General features: G+C 37.3%; 1 protein-coding gene across 8 annotated transcripts in view; it reads left to right on the top strand.

The window, feature by feature from the left end:
* LOC126868049 (uncharacterized) overlaps positions 1–18,467 on the top strand; it is a 47,987-nt gene extending 29,520 nt beyond the window's left edge. For 7 of the 8 annotated variants that reach the window (XM_050623215.1, XM_050623223.1, XM_050623208.1 and 4 more), the window contains 7 exons: positions 9,600–9,802; positions 10,915–11,195; positions 11,972–12,382; positions 13,268–13,468; positions 14,326–14,537; positions 15,202–15,326; positions 16,256–18,467. In XM_050623215.1, coding sequence (XP_050479172.1) covers positions 9,600–9,802; positions 10,915–11,195; positions 11,972–12,382; positions 13,268–13,468; positions 14,326–14,537; positions 15,202–15,326; positions 16,256–17,301 — 2,479 coding nt within the window. In that variant the 3' untranslated portion in view covers positions 17,302–18,467. The remainder of the gene's footprint in view (positions 1–9,599; positions 9,803–10,914; positions 11,196–11,971; positions 12,383–13,267; positions 13,469–14,325; positions 14,538–15,201; positions 15,327–16,255) is intronic. The other variant, XM_050623234.1, reaches the window with a different exon arrangement.
* Positions 18,468–19,916: the final 1,449 nt, after the last annotated feature.

The raw sequence follows: 19,916 nt of genomic DNA, 5'->3' as shown, positions 1-19,916 counted from the left end.
CTATATCGAAGTATGCTGGAGAAAAATTAGCTATATAAAATACGCGTACATATTCATAGCTTTTTTAACGCGCCGCGTCTTCTCCACAGTTCCAAATCCATTGAATCTTAAAGTATCCTTCGTGGCTTCATCGCCGCTAGAACATTTGAAGATTCACGATAAAATCACTCTGCCACTTGTAACAGAATGTCATTTAACACTTTACCGACCGATAGCCTATTAATCGGCTTTTTGTCGCCGACAACTTTTTTCATTATTTGAGCAGTAATTTGTTATTTAGTACTAAGGTACCTTACTCAGTTGCGTCGGTTGCCTTGCTTTGTAAGCTCCACACAGTTTTGTACCAATTTGAACAATTTACCGTTCGCGATGAACGAAAAGAATGGTATTGGAGAGTGTAAACCGAAACAGAGCCGGCGCCAGAGAGAATCTGCGCCTGCTGTTTCCTGACATGCGTATGGTGTTGAACCGCTAGCGGTCTGTTAACGAAAAGAAGACACGCGAAAAGTCTACGAGTTACGCTGTTTCCTAAATTAAAAATGCCTTTTCAAATGGTTGAAAATCGATCGAATGTATAGGTGGTAATTTCTTTTTTACGAATCCGTCATAGCCGAATCTTTCCAAAAATTCACAACGGAAATGGCTATCGTTTCGGTTGCGAGGGTGTTAGTAGATTTAAATCAGAGTTTCGGCGTGCAGGGGAAACGGTTCTGTAAAGCTGGAAGTAAATGCAACGTGGAGTCGCGTCGAACGGAAACGGAATCGAGTTTCGCGGTCGCTTCGAAATTCGAAAAATCCAGGTGTACGCGTCACACCTTCGACGTTCGATTTGCACTCGTATCCAGATCGTATCAATCCTCCATCCCTCCGTCCTTTTTCTTTCAATTCTCCGCTGTCATTTTGTTTCCCCCAGGTGAAAATCTCTATTTTCTAATTTCGCCCTGCAACGCTTTCGTGTTCCACTTCCTCTCTCTCTCTCTCTCTCTTTCTCTTTCTCTCTCGCCTGCCTATTTTGCTCTTGTCCTTTCGTTCTTTTTGCCAGCGTACAGGCTGATTCCAACAACTGCGCCAGGCTATTTCAATATTTCGTTTCAACTAACGTGAGAAACGAATCGTCGATATTTTTTTACGTGTACTAATTGTGGGAATTTTATCTAGAATTTTTGAAAATTTATTGCAACTCTGCTAATCGTAAAGATTGCGAGATTTCTTTTTATCATTCAGTAAGGTTTATCATCGAGGAGAGCTTATTTGGAACTTTGAAAAGTTTATTAGAATTGTACTATGATAAAAATTGAGAGATCTTGTATTGTTCGGTAAGATTTATTATTCGAGGAAATTTATTCGGGATTTCACAGAGGCTAGGTATATTGCAATTGTACTAATCGTAAAAATTGTAAAATGTTCCACTATTTAACGTATTCGATGGTATCGTGTGAAACGCACAGAAAGTAGTATTTTAGAAGCAGAAAATTATTGTAAAGTTGACGAGATACGAAAAAGGGTAGCATGTATAATTTAAAATACAAGAAAGAAAAGGAAATTGTAATTTTACTTGGCATCGATGCTTTTATAAGAAAGTATTAGGTCGCCGCAAAAGTTTCTTTCCTTTTATCCGTAAATAATAGGCGTACAACATTTTTTATTTTATATTATTTTATCAAATCATGTATGATCCATTTTGTAGTAATAGAACAAAATGTTCTATTCAAACTGCTCTATTACTACAAAATGGATCATACATAATTCAATAAAATGATATAAAACAAAAAATGTTGCACATCTATTATTTCCTTATAAAACAAAAGCAACTTTTGGAACGACCTAAAATATCCATTTTCGACAGAGAATGATAGACTTTATTAAATGAAACACAATTTTCCTCTACGAAGTTCTCTTAATTTTTCTACGTTTGCTTACAATGGGGTTAAAATAGGGATGTAATCTGGCTTAATTATATTAGAATCACCCTATACATTCGTTCGATCTACGCACACCACGATCCATTCGCAGCGTTTCTCGTCCCGGGAACAGAGGGACACGTTTTGTCTTTAGAGAATTTTCAATGGCGCGTAAGATTTTCCAGCCGACAGACAGACGTGTCACGAGCTCCTGTGTGTCTCTTTCATCCGCAAAACTGGGTTTCTAGGATAAATCGCTATGATTTCTAGTTAAATTAACCCTACGGGAGCTGCCGGCTCTTTCTCCGACCTCGTTTCTTCGAATTCTTCTTCAAATTCCTTTTTTCTCATCTTCCTCTGAATTCTCTAATTCAGAAAACAGAAAAATACACCCGAGACAGTGTTGCGAATTTCATACAAATTTCCTATCGCAATTCTATCTCATTCTACTTCATTCTATTTCAGCCGTATGAATTTCCGTGTATTTCATCAATGCAGATAACAATTGTTATTAATTCCATTAATCTTTCCTCGTTTAAATTTTTACCAATTGAATTTCAAGCTTATATGTTTTAAGTTTCAGTTTAAGAGCGTAAGATTATTTTATACCTTTGTAATCACCTTTGCATTTAGTTTTATGAATTTATCGTTACTATTTTACCAATTACAATTCCATCATAAGCTTTCCGCAGAACGTGAAATTATTTGATATCATTGCGACAATTTTCATATTTTAACTTCGTGGAATTATTATCATCGTATCCCTTTGCAAGATACTACAATTCTTTAAGCGAAACCGATTCTATTCTACTAAAGTTAATCTTTCCCAAAGTCGAAGAATTTTCAAGAAATCTTGCGTGGTCAGTCCGCCGAATCATATCAATTCTCCTCTTTTTCGAGCTTTTTTTTCTTCTGTTTAGTTCGTGTGATCGTAGAAAAGATTCTTCGACGAGCGTCAATTAAGCGTCATCACGAGAAACGCGAGACGAAGGGACGAAACACGAGAGCAGAAGGGACGAAGCTTTTAGAAACAGGGATTTCCCGGCGTCGATCCCCCGTTTGCTTCGTAATTTCCCGTTTGTTCCCCCGAAAGCGAAGATTGCATTTAATTGCGCGGAAAGCGATCTCGATGCTCGGGGTTGCGAGTCGAGTCTCGATGATAGATCGGTGATTAAAACGCGTTACAGCTACCTCGTGATTGTTTTGAAAGGATTCAGAAACAAGATACAGAGTTTCCAAGATTTCAAGTCTCAGACTCTAATCCATCAAGGACCACTATATACGGTGTAACGACGAGTGAAAAGTATATAGATACATTTACATTTATATTTTCCTCCTCTCAATGTACGTACATACAGAAAGTACGTGAAAACAACGCGTATCTTAAATTTCCAAATGCATTTTTAAATAATAGACGAATTAAAGGTTCGGAAAAGTTTTCATCGTCTAAAGAGAATAATTTATCAACTATGTGTTTTCGTGCAGAATAAATAACGTGTCACTGGAACGCACTGAAACGAATAGAAGAAAATAAAACTGAGTAGAATGAGAATATTTGAAAATATTCATATTTTCATGCAACGACGTATGATGCGAACACGTCGAAGAACATTTTTATTTTATAACATATTACGTCATATTTAACACGGACGACACACGATACGCGCATAATATAGTACGATTGTCTAGTATTATGTTCATAATAAATTTCACATCTATTAACAAGGATATGAAAAAGAAACGATATACAATATCTTCGCGTTGACACTAGAACAACCGATAGTCAACACGAAGATATTTCTATCTAAATTCTAAACTAGTGAAAATGACTGGTCTTTAAAAAATACGTAGTAGTAGAATATTTTTACATTTATTGATTTATTACTTTCTTACAGAAGCAATTCCATGTTATGTAGTACATTTTTGGTATTATTAATCCATCTGGAACCATGGTCCTTAAACGAGGCTTGACACATTTATAAAATTGTAGAACCAATCATTTTGACTGGTGTGGTATTTCTAGTGTTAGCATCTAGCGATCTAACGATCGATCCAGAATTTTCCTGACAACTGATATCATCATATTGAAAAACGTGTGGCAAGTTGCACGAAACGAGGAAACTGGTTAATTCGATAAATACATTGCAGAACCCTTTTACACTTTGACAAGTACCAGTCATTTTGACTGTTATTGGTATAAGTAGCCATGATACAAAATTATTTTCAGTTTGAATACATAAAAAGGAAAATAAAATTCATTATATTATTCTTTTAGTTATCGTTGCGAAAGTCATTACATCATTGCGGAAAAAATGTAACATGAAGTAAGAATTTTAAAATAACATTATAAAACCAGTTAATTTGACTGGCATGGTAGTTATAGTGTTAAATGAGATAAAAAGTATCCTTTAGAGAATCTTAATATCTTAACGTAGGAAATACATTACCATAATAAAGCAAAATAAATATTAATACCAATAGATACGATATTTATGTAATAGGAAGATGGAACAGGAAAGATAATAATAATAATGATAATGATAATGATAATGATAATGATAATGATAATGATAATGATAATGATAATGATAATGATAATGATAATGATAATGATAATGATAATGATAATGATAATGATAATGATAATGATAATGATAATGATAATGATAATGATAATGATAATGATAATGATAATGATAATGATAATGATAATGATAATGATAATGATAATGATAATGATAATGATAATGATAATGATAATGATAATGATAATGATAATGATAATGATAATGATAATGATAATGATAATGATAATGATAATGATAATGATAATGATAATGATAATGATAATGATAATGATAATGATAATGATAATGATAATGATAATGATAATGATAATGATAATGATAATGATAATGATAATGATAATGATAATGATAATGATAATGATAATGATAATGATAATGATAATGATAATGATAATGATAATGATAATGATAATGATAATGATAATGATAATGATAATGATAATGATAATGATAATGATAATGATAATGATAATGATAATGATAATGATAATGATAATGATAATGATAATGATAATGATAATGATAATGATAATGATAATGATAATGATAATGATAATGATAATGATAATGATAATGATAATGATAATGATAATGATAATGATAATGATAATGATAATGATAATGATAATGATAATGATAATGATAATGATAATGATAATGATAATGATAATGATAATGATAATAATAATAAATTGCACGTTTTATTATTTCCTCGAAAATAATTCGAATGTCAGTTTCCATTCGACTTAACGTGCACAATATATTTTGGTTGATCGGCGAGTATACAAGAGCCAGCGACACGTATACTTTATTTATGCACTGCGTTAAGCCGGGTTCATAGGATCCGCGACAGGATCTAATTTATGCAGGGCGGCATGCACGGATCAGCGATGCATCATTCCTGTTGTCCTCGTCGAATTCACCGAATCTGGGCCAAAACTGTCAAAGTATCGCGAAGATACGACAGTAACGGATTGGATTTGATTCGTTGATCCGATGGATCGTTGCACAAATCGCGTAGTCGCTGCCATAGAAATGTCCGATCAAAATCCAGGTGAACGCAGCTTAAGATTAGCGTGGTAGATTTTGACTTAATTTTATTATTCCATTTAATTCGATAGAATTTTATATTTAAACGCGTATCTCTAGGATTTGTTTTTAGCTATTGGACAATTTTTCTGTCTGGATTAATAGATAGAATAGAATTAAGTTTCTGGAAGATTAAATACTAGAAAATTAAATTTTGGAAAATAGTTAATCAGTAATTGCAATATTAAAATAGAGAAGATTTCAGAGAACGAGATTAATCGATTTGTCTCTCAAGTGGTTCAGAATAGTTGAAATATTGTAGAAGATTCAGTTTAGGGAAGTTTAAATACCAAGGACGATTAAAACAATTTTAATATATATATTTTTTCGTGGAAATGCCGGTGAAGATGACGCTGAATTTGAGAAACGCTGGTAAGATAGTACTCGGCGAAAAATCCAAATGAAACGGAGAGTACGTGCGCGTCGAAAGCTCCGATAACGGTGCACGCTTTAATAGTTTTACGATTGTCTCGCGAAGTGCATTAATAATAGCGGAAAACAGGCAGCCAATGGAAAATCCGATATCGACGCCCGGTTGCTCGCGAAATAATGTGTTTGACTTCTATTCGAATCGGCGATACGTAGGACGAGAGCAACGTGCGAGTTGTTAATCTTTCAATTTCCGAGTTCTCGAGCCGATAAATTTCGCCAAACTTATCGTTGTAATGGCGTTCCATTGCCGTCGAGAGAGATCCATGGAAAATTAATAGAATGATCGATAATGCAAATTTTGTGGTATTTTGTATTATAGGTATTTATGTTTCGCTGCTTCATTATGGACAATTTAAAAAATACAAAGTAGAGACGTTTGAAGATAAGCTTTGGACAAGCTGTTCTCTGAAATTCAATTTGTGCGTGTGGCTTTGTGGGTGCGTGGATTTGATCGCGTGTTGATAAAATTCGAAAGAACATTCAAGTCTCTTAGAAATCGTCTAATTTCAGTCTTTCGATGGGTATCAGCACCGAATATTTACAACACCGAATTAATTTTCATTTGTAAAGGATTTAGTCGTGTTCCAATCACGTTGGGGTCACCAATGTAGAGGATAGTTGATTTGTTCGAATAACGAGATAACTCGCTGTTGAAAACCAACCAGTATAAGTAAGGAGTTCAGTATCTACCAGTTATCAACGAGTTATCAACGATCCAACTAGAGATTTACATTGTCTTTAGCGAATCTATTAGTACGAGCGATTATTGTCTGTATTAATTTATTTATCATTTTAAATATACATGACGATTTTCAACAGCGAGTTATCTCGTTATTGACAAACCAACTATCCTCTACACATTATTTACATGGAAAGATGGCGTTTCCAAGGGCCTGCAGCTTCTAAATTGCAATTTCTGCATTCTAAATTCGAGTTTTCTTTCATTTAAGGGGGTGTCCTGAATTAGAATGTTCTAAAACAGACGAACTTTTTTAAAAAAAATCGCAAAAAGACGCTGTTTTAGAACATTCTAATTCAGGACACCCCCTTAAGCACTGTTCCGCTAGCCATATACGTTATTTCTTTTAGTAGTTTCAAATGTGTTGCAATATTGTTTGCTTCTATTTAGAAATATATTTTTAAACAGTGCAGGTGAAAATTAAAAAATAATTGTCCCCTTCTGGCTCAATAAATTCCTGTCTGCATAGATGAATAAAAGTCAACTTTTATGAGATTCGCATATTCAATGCTATAATAAAGTGAAACATGAAAAAGTCGTAAAACAAGTAGTTATCAAAAACTCTGCTATTCTCGGAAGAATGCGTAATAGCCAGAATCCATAAAACCAACAACAGCTCTATCGAAGCTTATAATCAATTGTAAAACAAACTGAAATATCTCTCTCTCTCTTTAAAAAAAAAAAAAAAAAAAAAAGAAGAAGAAACGAGGAAGAAACAAATACCTTAAACCTGCAAGAATACAACATGAAAAATGTGTGACGTATGGGTATTTTTTCCCAAAATATTTTTCATTCTCTTGACAGCGTGTCCATACAATGCACGCGAATAAAACAGGCTATAAACGCAACGGAAGAATAAATCGAAGATGAAACGTTCGAATGGGTAGAATTTGCTTTTTACTCGGCTACTCGAATCGTTCCAACGAAAGGAATTCGAAACAGGTTACGGGTGGGTGGGGGAGGGGTTGAGTGTACAAAAACGTTAATCGATGGAATTCCACGATTTTCGTCGATATTCTCGAGTCGTCCTCGCGCGTCACAATCTCTCTGTCTCTGTCTCTGTCTCTCTTTGCCTCCTCGGGAAGAAGTTAAAAGGAAGTTTCGTACAAAAGGACGAGAAAGAGCGTGCACCGGGAGAAATTCCAACGACGTCTCGCGTCCCCGGAAGAGTTATGGCTCGGGGGACACGAAGAAACACGGCATGCATTTGCGAGTAACCGTATAATAGAGCCACGTTGTAGCGATGCCAAATAATTTCGCCGGGGTCAGGCCGAAATTTTCGAAATACAGAAATTGTAGCTGAATCAAGAGGCGGAAGTGACGGGACCCCTGTGCGAACCGTTTCTGGATAATATAATGGAGGGACGAGAAGAGGCAAGTTGGCACCGTTGTTCTTCGTTTAAATGTAATGTAAAAGCCGCGCTAATGAGAGAACGAGAATTCCCAAGAGGCATTTTTCAGAGGAAAGGACTTTCACGAGGAAGAATTGGAAACACAGTTGTTCTCAGCACTTGATTCGCCACACTGAATTTACAGAATGGAAATTATTTGGTATTCATTTCGAATAGATTCTTAAGTATAACGAGAAACAAATAATAGTGGAACGATAATTTGTACCCATTTGGCGATTGGAAACACGTTTAAGGGGATGTCCTGAATTAGAATATTCTAAAACAGCGTCTCTTTGTGATTTTGTTTAGAAGGAAAAGAAAGAGATGAAGTTATTGAATTTTGAGGTATGGTTTTATATATATTTAACGAACACAAAAAAATTCTTTTTAAAGTAAGAAAAAAAATTATAACAGATTTCTAAGCCTATTTCATGGGCTGCAGTATTCAATCGGCGTGAAAGATCCACCTCGTAATTTTTGACTGAAAAACCAAAAAAGGATTAAATTATTATATATTTTTCTTTTCGATGAAGTAAAAAAGTTCGTCAAACAGTTTATTTAAATAATTGTTATAGCACCTTAAAGTTTATTTTTTCTTTTTAAAAAACACATTTTTCCTTTAAACCCGTCAAAATTTTTAATTTCACACTATTTTCTGCCTTTTTTTTTAGTTCATCGAGTTTAAGTTGAATAGAAATCATTCACAAATACATATGCAACGATATCTGTCTTGAAGAATGTCGAGGAATTTTGGTGGATACGAGTTCTTGTTTTATCGTTTCGTCGAACATAGCAAAGTTTCAGTTTGTTGGTTCCCGGTATCCTCTCGGTAACATGCAAATTCTGCATGTTTATACATCTGTGGGCTATTTATAAGTGCAGAAGCGTATTTACGAGGACCAAGCGAACTGCCATTTATCGTATCTAACGATTCTATTTATTTGTCAGTGTACGCGGACATATGAATCTGCATAAACAATTACACCAGAGTGTCCGTTTCAATGTTTCATTTTTCTTTTCAAAACGTAATTGCCCCATCATAAATTAAAGTATAAACTGCTCCGTTAATTAGACCGATAAATATCTGTCGGAGATATTGAGTTGGCAACTAAGTGATTGCGGATTTTGTCATTAGATGGTAATGACAAAATCCGCAATCACTTAGTTGCCAACCCAATAGATTGCAAGTAAAGTTCTCTGCTACGTTAGCGTACGATTTAACACGCTTTCTGCATCGGCGAAGTAAAACACGTAAAATGCGTAAAATAGATGGCAGATGCAGTGCAAACCCCATTAACGCGAATTACTATACCAAACACCTAACACGATCCGAAACTGCGAAACTTTCGCAACCACCCATACACGTTTTATTTTCACGCTCATCGTCATCCCCATAGGTACGACGACATTTTCGCAGTGGCGCGTATTATTTAGCGGTTTCTCTCGGATCTATTTGCAGCTCCGAAATAGGGTACGCTGGTTCGCCGCCAAGGGAGCTTCTCACCAGGGGCAGAAGCATAGATTCCGTGGACAGGCTTTTTCAACCGAGCGACTGGGTCGACGTGAACCTCGAAGTGCCGAGTACACCGAGGGCGAGCTCCGCTCTCACGAATTTAACCGTCGACACGAGCCTCTATCCGGCCACCACCCCCACGTCCAGCTGTAAGCTCGCAATTTATCGTTAGCTCGTATTGCAAGCCGTATCCTTAACGAGAACACGCTGGTTCCGACATGTCGGCTGATAAGGATAGAAACAGCGTGTATCATGAACCCTTGTGCAACACCTTCGTTGCATCGGTATACGTATTTGTAAATAACTATAGCAGACAACATCCCTGCCCTTACAGCCAAACCCTAACTCTCCGTCATTCGAGCTTTCTAAGCTCCAAGTGAGAGGAAAAAATAGGCTGGAAACTATGAGTTTGGCCGGCAGGTTGGAAACTTTCGATCTGGCCCTTGTTACGTGTTTATCCCCTGGCTGCTGCTTTTGCCAAGAAATTTCCACTGCAGCATTTCCCTCGCGCTATCTTCCTTTTAATAGTTTCTGCATAGAGCCAAGTTAATTATAGCACGTTCATGTGTTTTTGAAATTTTAGCGTTTACCTTTTTGTCGACGTATTGTAACTTGTTTATATATATATTGTTATTACTATTATATTATTATAATTTATTATTATATTGTTATAACTGGATTTTCATTATAAGCAACGAATGATGTAACTGATCAGAATTTCTCATTAGGATTTTGTTTAGATTTGTTTTCTCATTAGGAGATATAGTGGAAGTTTGCCAATTAGTGGAGCAAGGGATGAGTTTAATTTTAGTGGAAACGAATTTTATTTTATCGAACCTTACACGAGAAAAGAAAAGAAAAGAAACGAAGGAGAAAGATCAGAGGATGATGGAACTTCTTAAACAAAGTAAAGTCTTCTTCCATGTCGTGACAGTTACACAAAAATTCGTCAGAAATTCTGCGTTCTACTTATCCTGGTCCAGAAATCTTAATGTGCCATTCAAAACTAAAATTTAAAAATTTTGACAAGTCGACAAACGTTTGATACATCAACGTGGATATCGATAAATCGCATTAAATTTTCCTTCAATCTCCTTAGGTTACCTTACGAATTAATTAAGAATCATTTTCGTAGCCACCCAAGGCCTCAAGCTCTGTTTGCTTGCTGTTTATTTCTACGTTGATGATATCGAATAAATTTCTTTCAGTGCAAACAAACACGCAAAATGTCTAAAAATTCGTCATAAATCCCAAAATTCAGGTTCGAACCTGAAGGATGTCACGCCGATTCCACCGCCCAGGCGCCGGAAGCGGAACAAGGGCAGGCCCCTGCCGCCGAAACCGGACGAGATCGCAGAGAATTTGTGCAATGGTCCAAAACGAGGAGAAACCGGCGATGAACCGTTGTACTCATCGGTCAGGTCACCGAAAAGCAGCGGAGACGAGCAGGAGAAGGAAGAGGAGGTGAAAACGGATAAACATCGGTCTTACGACGACGCAGGACGCGATGGCAGAAGAACGAAAGAGATTTACGAACACAAGGCGAGTCACCCGGACAATCTCCATTGGAAATTCCCTCGTGACTCGATATTCACGAGAATATTTACCGTCGCGTAAAACGGGCCGCGCGATTCACCAAACAAAAGGGAATCTGTGAAACAAATATCGACGCGACATTAGGAAATATTTACAAATCGGGTCGAATCGAACCAACCGTTCGTTACGGGCACAAGGGGTGGATAAGGGTGAGGATTGTAGTTTTGTTGAAATAAAGTCGACGAAGGATTCTTTCGTTATTGCAGAATCAGCGTTCCTTTCCTGCTATTCTTATTCATCACCGCTGTTGTCTTTTTTCAAATTTGATTTTCTTCTAGTTTCCACGTATCGCCTTTAAACGTTCCGTTTCTATTGGGTTTGGCAATTAAGTGATTGCGGATTTTGTCATCAGGTGGTATTAACAAAATCCGCAATCACTTAGTTTCCAACTCAATATTTTCGATTCGTGATTTTTACTTTAGTCGTGTTGCGCGTTTCTTGTGTTTGAAATTCTGGCAAAAGAAAAGGATAAAATGGATGAGACAAATATTCAAAATAGTACGTAGTAATTATTTACAATATTTAATGGAAAAAAAATAAATCTCTATTTAGGTTCTTTAATTCTGCTCGTACAAAAGCCGCGTAAAAGTTCTTAGTATATCGATAACTTGGCTGAAAAAATAGTCTGAAAGAAAGCAACACCTTACCTTACCTTTCGCCAGCATTATCTATGCTCTTCCTTCATCGATGCTAATGAGTGAACCGATTTTCCGGGTCTGCAGGTTAACGGGACCGGAAGGATAATATCGAGCGACGTGGTTTCCGGGAAGAGGAGTTTCGAGAGCAGCCAGCATCAGCGTAAGGAGAGCGACGAGTACGAGAAATTCGCAAGGAATCGGACAAGCAAGGACTCGTCGACTCCTAACCGTGTGGAGAAGAGAAGCAAAAGGGAGATCGAGAAGCGAACGAACGATTCCTCGAGGGATCAGGAGAAATCGAGCGGCAACGCGAGGGCCAAGAACTTCAGCACCGTCAGTCTGCCAAATTACGACGAGTTGGACGTGGCTAGGCATCGGCCGAAGGAAAACGACGACCACGAACAACAGCAGGACAAAACGAGCAAGTGTAGGAGACCCGTCAGAAGCAGCACCGGGTCGCTTCCGGCTGAATCTTTCCTCTCGCCGTTTTCAGATGTACGTATACTCAACTTTCCCTACGAATTTTCGGCCATCGGTTGTCTTCCACAGGCTCGCGCCTAAAGAAAATTTGAACGTCGTTTCGATTCGTTCGGCGCTTCTCTTTGAGAAATCTCGATCGATCAGGTGTTTCGAATGTTAATTCGAATCTCCTGGTTGTTTCGGTTTGGGGGATACCGAAAGATTGAATGCTTGCAGGGGCTTTAATTTTAATCGTTTGGCTTTGCACAAAGGATTTTCGGCGTTTGAATATTCGAGCGGAATAAATGATGGAAATCTCGTCAATTTACAAGGCAAACTAAGCGAAGTTAGAAAGATCAGGTTACTAGATAACGTGAATCGTTAGAATCAGGTCAGTCAGGTAAATTGGAGATCAGATTTGGTAGGGCAGTAGTTCAGATACGTGGGTTGATTATGTAGATTAAGTAGATCAAATAACCCAGCAGAGTTAGGCAAGTGAGATTTGGTAGATTGGCTGAGAAGCAGCAGGTAGTTGAAGTACGTTGAGTCGATTATGTGCATCAGATAGTCGACGCGTTAAATCGACTAGAGCACGCACATAAGGTTCAAGTCTGTTACCGATATATCGTCAAAGAAAAATGACGTCTCAAGAGATGACAAGCGTTAAAGAAAAACGAGACATCGTCTTATTCTTCTTAATAACGCAACTTCTAAATACTTCAACGTTGAAATGTATTGCTTATGGCAACGAATTCCATGATATTCCAAGACGTAGAATACACATTCGTTCTTATTCTGCGCGGTTCACTGTGTTAACCACATGGCATGCTTTATGTGGTAGTGGGTACCCGCAACGAAAGGGTTAAACCCAGGCTGACAACGATTCGGCTGGATAACGCTTGAATTTATTCTAATCCACAGAAAACGAGCGTACGATTGGAGGACTACATTCCGAGGTCCGATAGCCTAACGCCGTACGAGGTGTTGGAGAAGTTGGACTGTGGTACAAACGGGCTGGTTACAGACGAATTTGTGAGATACGATCCAAATAAACCGGAAGACTGGCAGCTAGGTGACGTGGGTAACTGCGAACTGAATCGTCATCGACGTCTTTCCATCGAGGTACGATCCAATCGATCATCGATGTATACGCATATTTACGTATAAACATTGTATGAATGTTGTAGAATTTAAAGGGGTATCCTGAATTAGAATGTTATAAAACAGCGTCTTTTTGTGATTTTTTTTTTACAAGGGAAAGAAAGAAACGAAGTTATTGAATTTTGAGGTATGGTTTTATATATATTGAACGAATACAAAAGTTAGTTCATCGAGAAGAAAAGTATATAATAATTTAATCCTTTTTTGGTTTTTTGTTTCGGTCAATTACGAGGTGGATCTTTCTCGCCGATTGAAAACTGCAGCCCACGAAATAGACTTAGAAATCTGTTATAATTCTTTTTTTTTTTGCTTCAAAAAAAATTTGTTTGTGTTCGTTAAATATATATAAAACTATACCTCAAAATTCAATAACTTCATCTCTTTCTTTTCCTTCTAAACAAAATCACAAAGAGACGCTGTTTTAGAATATTCCAATTCAGGACACCCCCTTAATTTAATTTATCGTAATGGGCCGTACTTCCACATATAAACATCCAAAATATTTGTTTTTCACCTTTCACTACAAACAATCGAACGATACAATCGCATGGTACTTTGGTAATAATTTTGAAATGAAACAGCGTGCAGAATTCTTGAAACGTGTAATTTCTTCATCATCTTGCCGAGCCGCATAATCGTATACATAAAAAGTAACTTCAGATCGAGATAACTTAAAGACTTTTCCTCAAAAAGTATCTTATATGTTAAACAAAAAGAGAGAAATCTACGTTTCTTGCTGCAAACGTTGCATTAGAATCGTCGACCGGAAGTTAGGGTCCTTGTAAAATAGATACAAGATACAAGAGAAGGATTTCCAGGACATTACGGGACTGAACGACGAGGAGAAGAAACGAGTTCGCGAGGATGACGAGGACGTCGTTGATTTCTCGGCCGGTCGAGAAGACGAAAGAAGATCCCCTTTGGCGAATGTTCCAAGATCTCCGATCTTCTTGGAGAAGCCGGAGGCATTTGGAAAAACAGCGTCCCCAGCGCTCGCCCAGCCGGAGTACATCGAAGTGGATCAAAATAGGTCGGTAGAGATTATCTATGGTCGGTGTTGCGGGGATTAAGTGGGTTTAATCGAGGTGCCCAGATGCCAACCGTTGTAAGTCCATATTCCGTGGTCTTAACATTTTAACCATTGTATAATCTTCGCTCGCCACTTTCCAAACTCACATTATATCTATTCCAGTCGTTTGTTTATATGTTAGTAGTTAGAGTATAACTTGCTAGATTTGCAAATATATAGACGTAGTTATAGGAGAGGTTGTTAAAGCTATACAGGCGATGATTACAGCGTTGTTACGATATTTGTAGTGTATCACTGTAGAGTGTGACTATTATCAAGGTAATTAAAATCTGCTTTGACTGGTTCAAATGCTTTTATTGGTTAAATTTGTTCAAGTTTGAACAAGAATGGACTCGTCTACTTGTTAAGGTTTTTATGGTATTAACACAGGATTGTACGTTAAGTGATAAACAAATAGCTTTAAATTCTGTTGCACGAAGTGAAAAATTCACAGAAATGAAATTTTAAAATGAAACTTTCACGCGGGTTATCAACAATCAGGTTTGTCTATGGAAGATTGAAACGAGGCATGTTTTTCTATTAGAAAAAGATATCACGTTTTCAATAATACAAATCGTGATACATTTGCGAGAATAATGTTTGTTTGCACTTTTTTTTTGCATAGATCTCACTTGAGGTACTTCGATCAACCGAAGCTTACGGATAGCTGCAGAGTTTCGTGTGTCCGGGAGTCGTCAGAGTCTAAAGAGCCGTTTTTCCTGGACGAGGCGAAACATCGTTCTGCTTTGGGTAAATAGAAGCGAGAAACAAAACTGTTTCGACCTTTCGTTACTTTCTGCTTTGAGAAATAACCCTGGTAATAATACGACTCACGGTTCAGCACGATATATCAAGCTGTCAATGTTCCTTCCCTTCGTAAATCCTAAAACCTCGTCGAACCTATCAAGTGGAATGCGTGAAATTAAGCTGTTGCGCAACCGTGACGTTTCAGGTCACGATTTCCAAGATTTCGAAGCCATTGTCATTAAGAATCGTATGAAAAATCAATTTTTTTTTATAGAAATATCTCTTAGAAACATTTATAATCGTCTAAGGTTTTACCTTTTAAAGTCCAAATCTTTCATTTCCACGAAAATTCTAATTAAAAATATCCTAATATCACATCCGAATTCTAAAATCTAGTTATCTACCTAAATCTAGAAATTAAAATTCCATATTTCAAAGACTTCTTGAGCCTAGAAATACTCAAACTTCAAATGTCAGTCACTTCAAACCGAATTGCAAATCTAGCTTCCGCAATCTAAAAGTTTTCAAAACCCAATCTTTCAAGAGCCCAATGATAGCTCAGAATGAAAATCACGTCTCTAAACCTCCAAACCTAATAAAGCATCTAAATTTCAAAACCTAAATGGGATAAAGTTACCTCTAAAGACCCCAATTACCGTGAACGAATCCAGAATTCCATCCGATATCCATCAAATTCTCAAAGAAGAAACACGAACAAATTATCTGAAATCAAAAGACGAAAGTCCAAAGTTTAAACTTCCTGTATTACCTCTACTACTTCGAGAACCTCAAGAAACCCAACAATCAGCACAATTCCAAAACCAGGAATCACACTCGTCCATACCCAGCATTCCTCTTGACCAGCATGATTGAGCAGAAAGGACCCAACTATCTTCGAACGTGACTAACGCGTTAAACGCGCTCCCTCTTAGCAGATACGCTCACTGGGTCCATGGAAGGGAAGCCAGAGACCGATCGATCGGGTCAATCGAGGATGACGTTCGCCAGGAGCTTGTCAAACGAGAGCGAACCGAACGAGAACACCTACGAAGCAAAAGATTTACACAGCCACGCGACCAACCTGATCAGGACCATCTCAGAGGAGTCTTTGCCACGCGAGATGCTGGAGGAAGAGCAGCTGGATGATCTCTTCGATGCTAAGCTGGCTAAAAACGTCCATAATAATCTGAGGAAAAGTCTAGACGACTGGAAGACCAACACACCACCTCCTAGTCCTGAGCCTAAGATCAAATCTGACATTTTAGACGCTGATCACTCGACTTTGTTAAAAGTTCTCAAGGAAGAAATTGCAGAAGAAAGCAACCTAAGTTCAATGACACCAAGCCTGACAGAACTGGAAGCTGCTTTGTCAGACATGTTAGAGAAAGAAGATTCTCAGGAAGCGTCTAAAGAAGAAAATAGATCAAACTTTACCGACGAACAAGTTGTAAAGAAACTAGAGCTTGACGTTCAGAGGGGTTCTGATACTTTTAACGGAAAAATGGATAGTTTGTCGAATGAAAATGGAGGAAGAACGAGTGATTTAAATGTAGTTGACCAAGAGATGAGGAATTCCAATGCCCTTGAAATTCCAGCACCCGCGAAGCAGATTGTAGAAGGGAAAAAGCTAGTCTCAGGAAGGAAGGTTTCATTTTGTTCTTGGGAAGAGTCTGTGGCGAATATGGAGACTCGGCACGAGCAAGAATCTGTTGATTATTCACTGGATCTAGAGAAAAGGAACGTTCCTTGTTTAGACGATGATCGACGTACAGGCGACAGAGGAGGCATTTTTCTGGATGTTCCGCCAGAGAAGCCGAGCAGATTGAATAGGAGCTTGGATGATCTTCTGGAGAACAGGAACGTTGTTCCTACACCTCCTAGAAGGAGGAACAGGAGTGTTGGTGTGGTCAAGAAGGAGTTTGAAGTGGCGCAAAATGGCACCGTCTCGGAGCATCTCTCGGATGACAGACTCATTTAATCGTTTTAAGTGATGATCTTCTAAGGACATTTCCAGAGGGTGTTGTCACTGTTGGTGGAACTAATGTAGCATGGTTGTAAATTGAAGCATTTAGTGGCGGCATTGATTGATATACAGTGGCTCACTGTAGTATTCGAATACTTGTGGAAATCTTCAATGAATTGTTGTACAGTGTTCAGAATGTTTTGTATTACACATACAATATGCACATAAAAGATTTCTAGAATAAGCGTTCAAACACTTTCACGAGCCATTGTAGATGGAACTAGGTTGGGTCTTACAGAACCATTTTGAATGTTATGGGGGTTTACGTGTGTTCGTAACGAGTATGAGTGAGAAATTACAATCATGACACGCGCAGCGACTGAACATCAATAAATATATTATTTGTGTATATTTTGTTGTATGTACATATTGCTATGGACACAGAATGCGTTTCACAGAGAAGTTGCTATCTGTCGATATTGATTTAATTCGGTAGACAGTCTTTGGCGATATTTTACAGCGAACAGTCTACCAAATGATCGTAGCAAAACGTTAATTATATTAATTTCTTTCTTATCTTTGTTTTTAATTCTCTGTAAATAGACGTGTCTTCCTCAGATTCGAAGGAAACAACTCTCTTAATATATTAACTGTGTACGTGTTCGTGTACAGAATGAACATCCTAAAACGGATAGTACAACTAATCCATAAATAAGACAAGAAGAAACGACGAGTGTTTTCTGTTTGAGACATTCATTTTTGAGAAAATCGAGTTTAAATTTACCAAGCACCTGTACCTTTGGATAAATTCCGCCCGAATAAAGGTGGCACAAACATATAGAAGATTATTCCGCGGACAAACATAAATCAAAACTGTATAACAAATCGATGGAACGTGCAATGATTTCAAATTGGTAAATTTCGACTCTTGACCGATTTTACGACCTGGCTTTATCAGTTCCACCAACAATATACGCAAGAACGGTTGTTCAAATCAAACATTTTCGAAATATGGTTGCAGCTACTGCAAAAAGAGACGAAATGGTGAAGATGGACTTGTCGATTAAGCAAATTGTAATATTCGCGACATGTTCGACGATGTTGACGATTATAAATAGTTTTACGAATTGTTGTTACTGTAACGTGGATCGTAATAAAGATTATGCCGCTCGTTCGATTTATTTCGCGAGTTAATTCGACGGGACTTCCAAAGCGCGACAGAAGATTCTTCCTCCACCGATTTCCTTCCATAGGAAACTTTTTAACGAACTTGCCGCTTTCGAAGAAACGACGTCGTCCTTCGAAAATCGCGAAACTTCGTTCGAAAAGTTTTCGATCAAAGGGATCGCAGATGTTCGCGCCTTATTCTTGTCCGCGACACTCGTCAGATTGTTTGATTTCGATGAACAAGCTGTCGTATCGCTTGGAATTAGATCGTAAAGTTATAGAATTGTTCTAAATACGTTGCATTGATATGCAAACATTGCAATGTCTTACTTCGTACTGATTATCGTTTTAACGTGATTTAATGATTTTTGAATATTTTTATATAATTCGAGATATACAGATTCAGATGAGTTCTTTGTCACTTCTGACGATGCCGAGAAAATACTTCGCGGTTTTATCATTTACTTCACTTTGAAATTGATTATACTTGTTTCTAACATAATTTCGAACAATTAGCGTAGGATTACCGTGGTAATTTTAAGCTTTAGAAAAATCATATCGCAAGTGTACTGATTTCATGGTTTCGATGAAACATTGATGGATAGAGCGTGAAATTGACATACAAAGATAAAGGTTTATTTTTTTAATATAGAAACAGAACCAAATTAAATGAAATTAAATTAACGTTAGAAAATAATTTATAAATTTCGAGTTAGAAAGTAATTTCGATAAAAATCTTTCAAGAGAGGAATTCAGAATTTCGTTGCAATCAGTATATGGAGAGGGATAACACATTTCGTAGTATAGCGGAAAGTTTACACAAAAACATACCAAGCTTGGCGGCAAATTCCATCAGTCGCAAAACTCCATCAACACCGTCGCGCACCCCAAAACGAGTTTTCACGACCAGTCCATCAAAAATTTGCGCCAAACAACAAACGAATTCGAGCTAACATAGATCCCACATTCCGAAACTTCTCGGAACCCAATTGCCACCGTTCAAAAAAAAAAAAAAAAAAAAAGAAAAGAAAAAAGAGAATCTGTCCCAATTTCTCTCAAACATCAACCTAAAGGACATACAGAAAAGAAAAAAGGAAGGGAAGAAACGTTTCAAAGTTTCTTTTCAAATTACATTAATTGCGTTACTTTATATTTTTCGATGCATAATCGTCCGATTGAAATACATACGCAGACCACAAACTCAAAATACTCTGCAATTTTAACTGATTTACAAACACTCTTCTTCTCCGTCGCCGCTTTGTTTTCGCTTAGAAAGAGAAACTACAGCGATTTGCGAAAATAAAGAGAAAGGAGAAGAATTGGCTGGAATTTTCCTCAGAAATGATCCTACTCCGAAAAATTACAAATTTCGCGTAATTCAGAATTTTCTTAGCCTTCGACGTATGATCGCGAGTCGCTGAAACAGAAAGCAAACTGAAAGTAATCGATAATTTCTAAACGAA

This window comes from Bombus huntii, chromosome 1, assembly GCF_024542735.1.
Source record: "Bombus huntii isolate Logan2020A chromosome 1, iyBomHunt1.1, whole genome shotgun sequence".
NCBI lineage: Eukaryota > Metazoa > Arthropoda > Insecta > Hymenoptera > Apidae > Bombus > Bombus huntii.
Note: the sequence above shows the minus strand (reverse complement) of the source record. Positions and strands in the feature narration are given on the sequence as shown.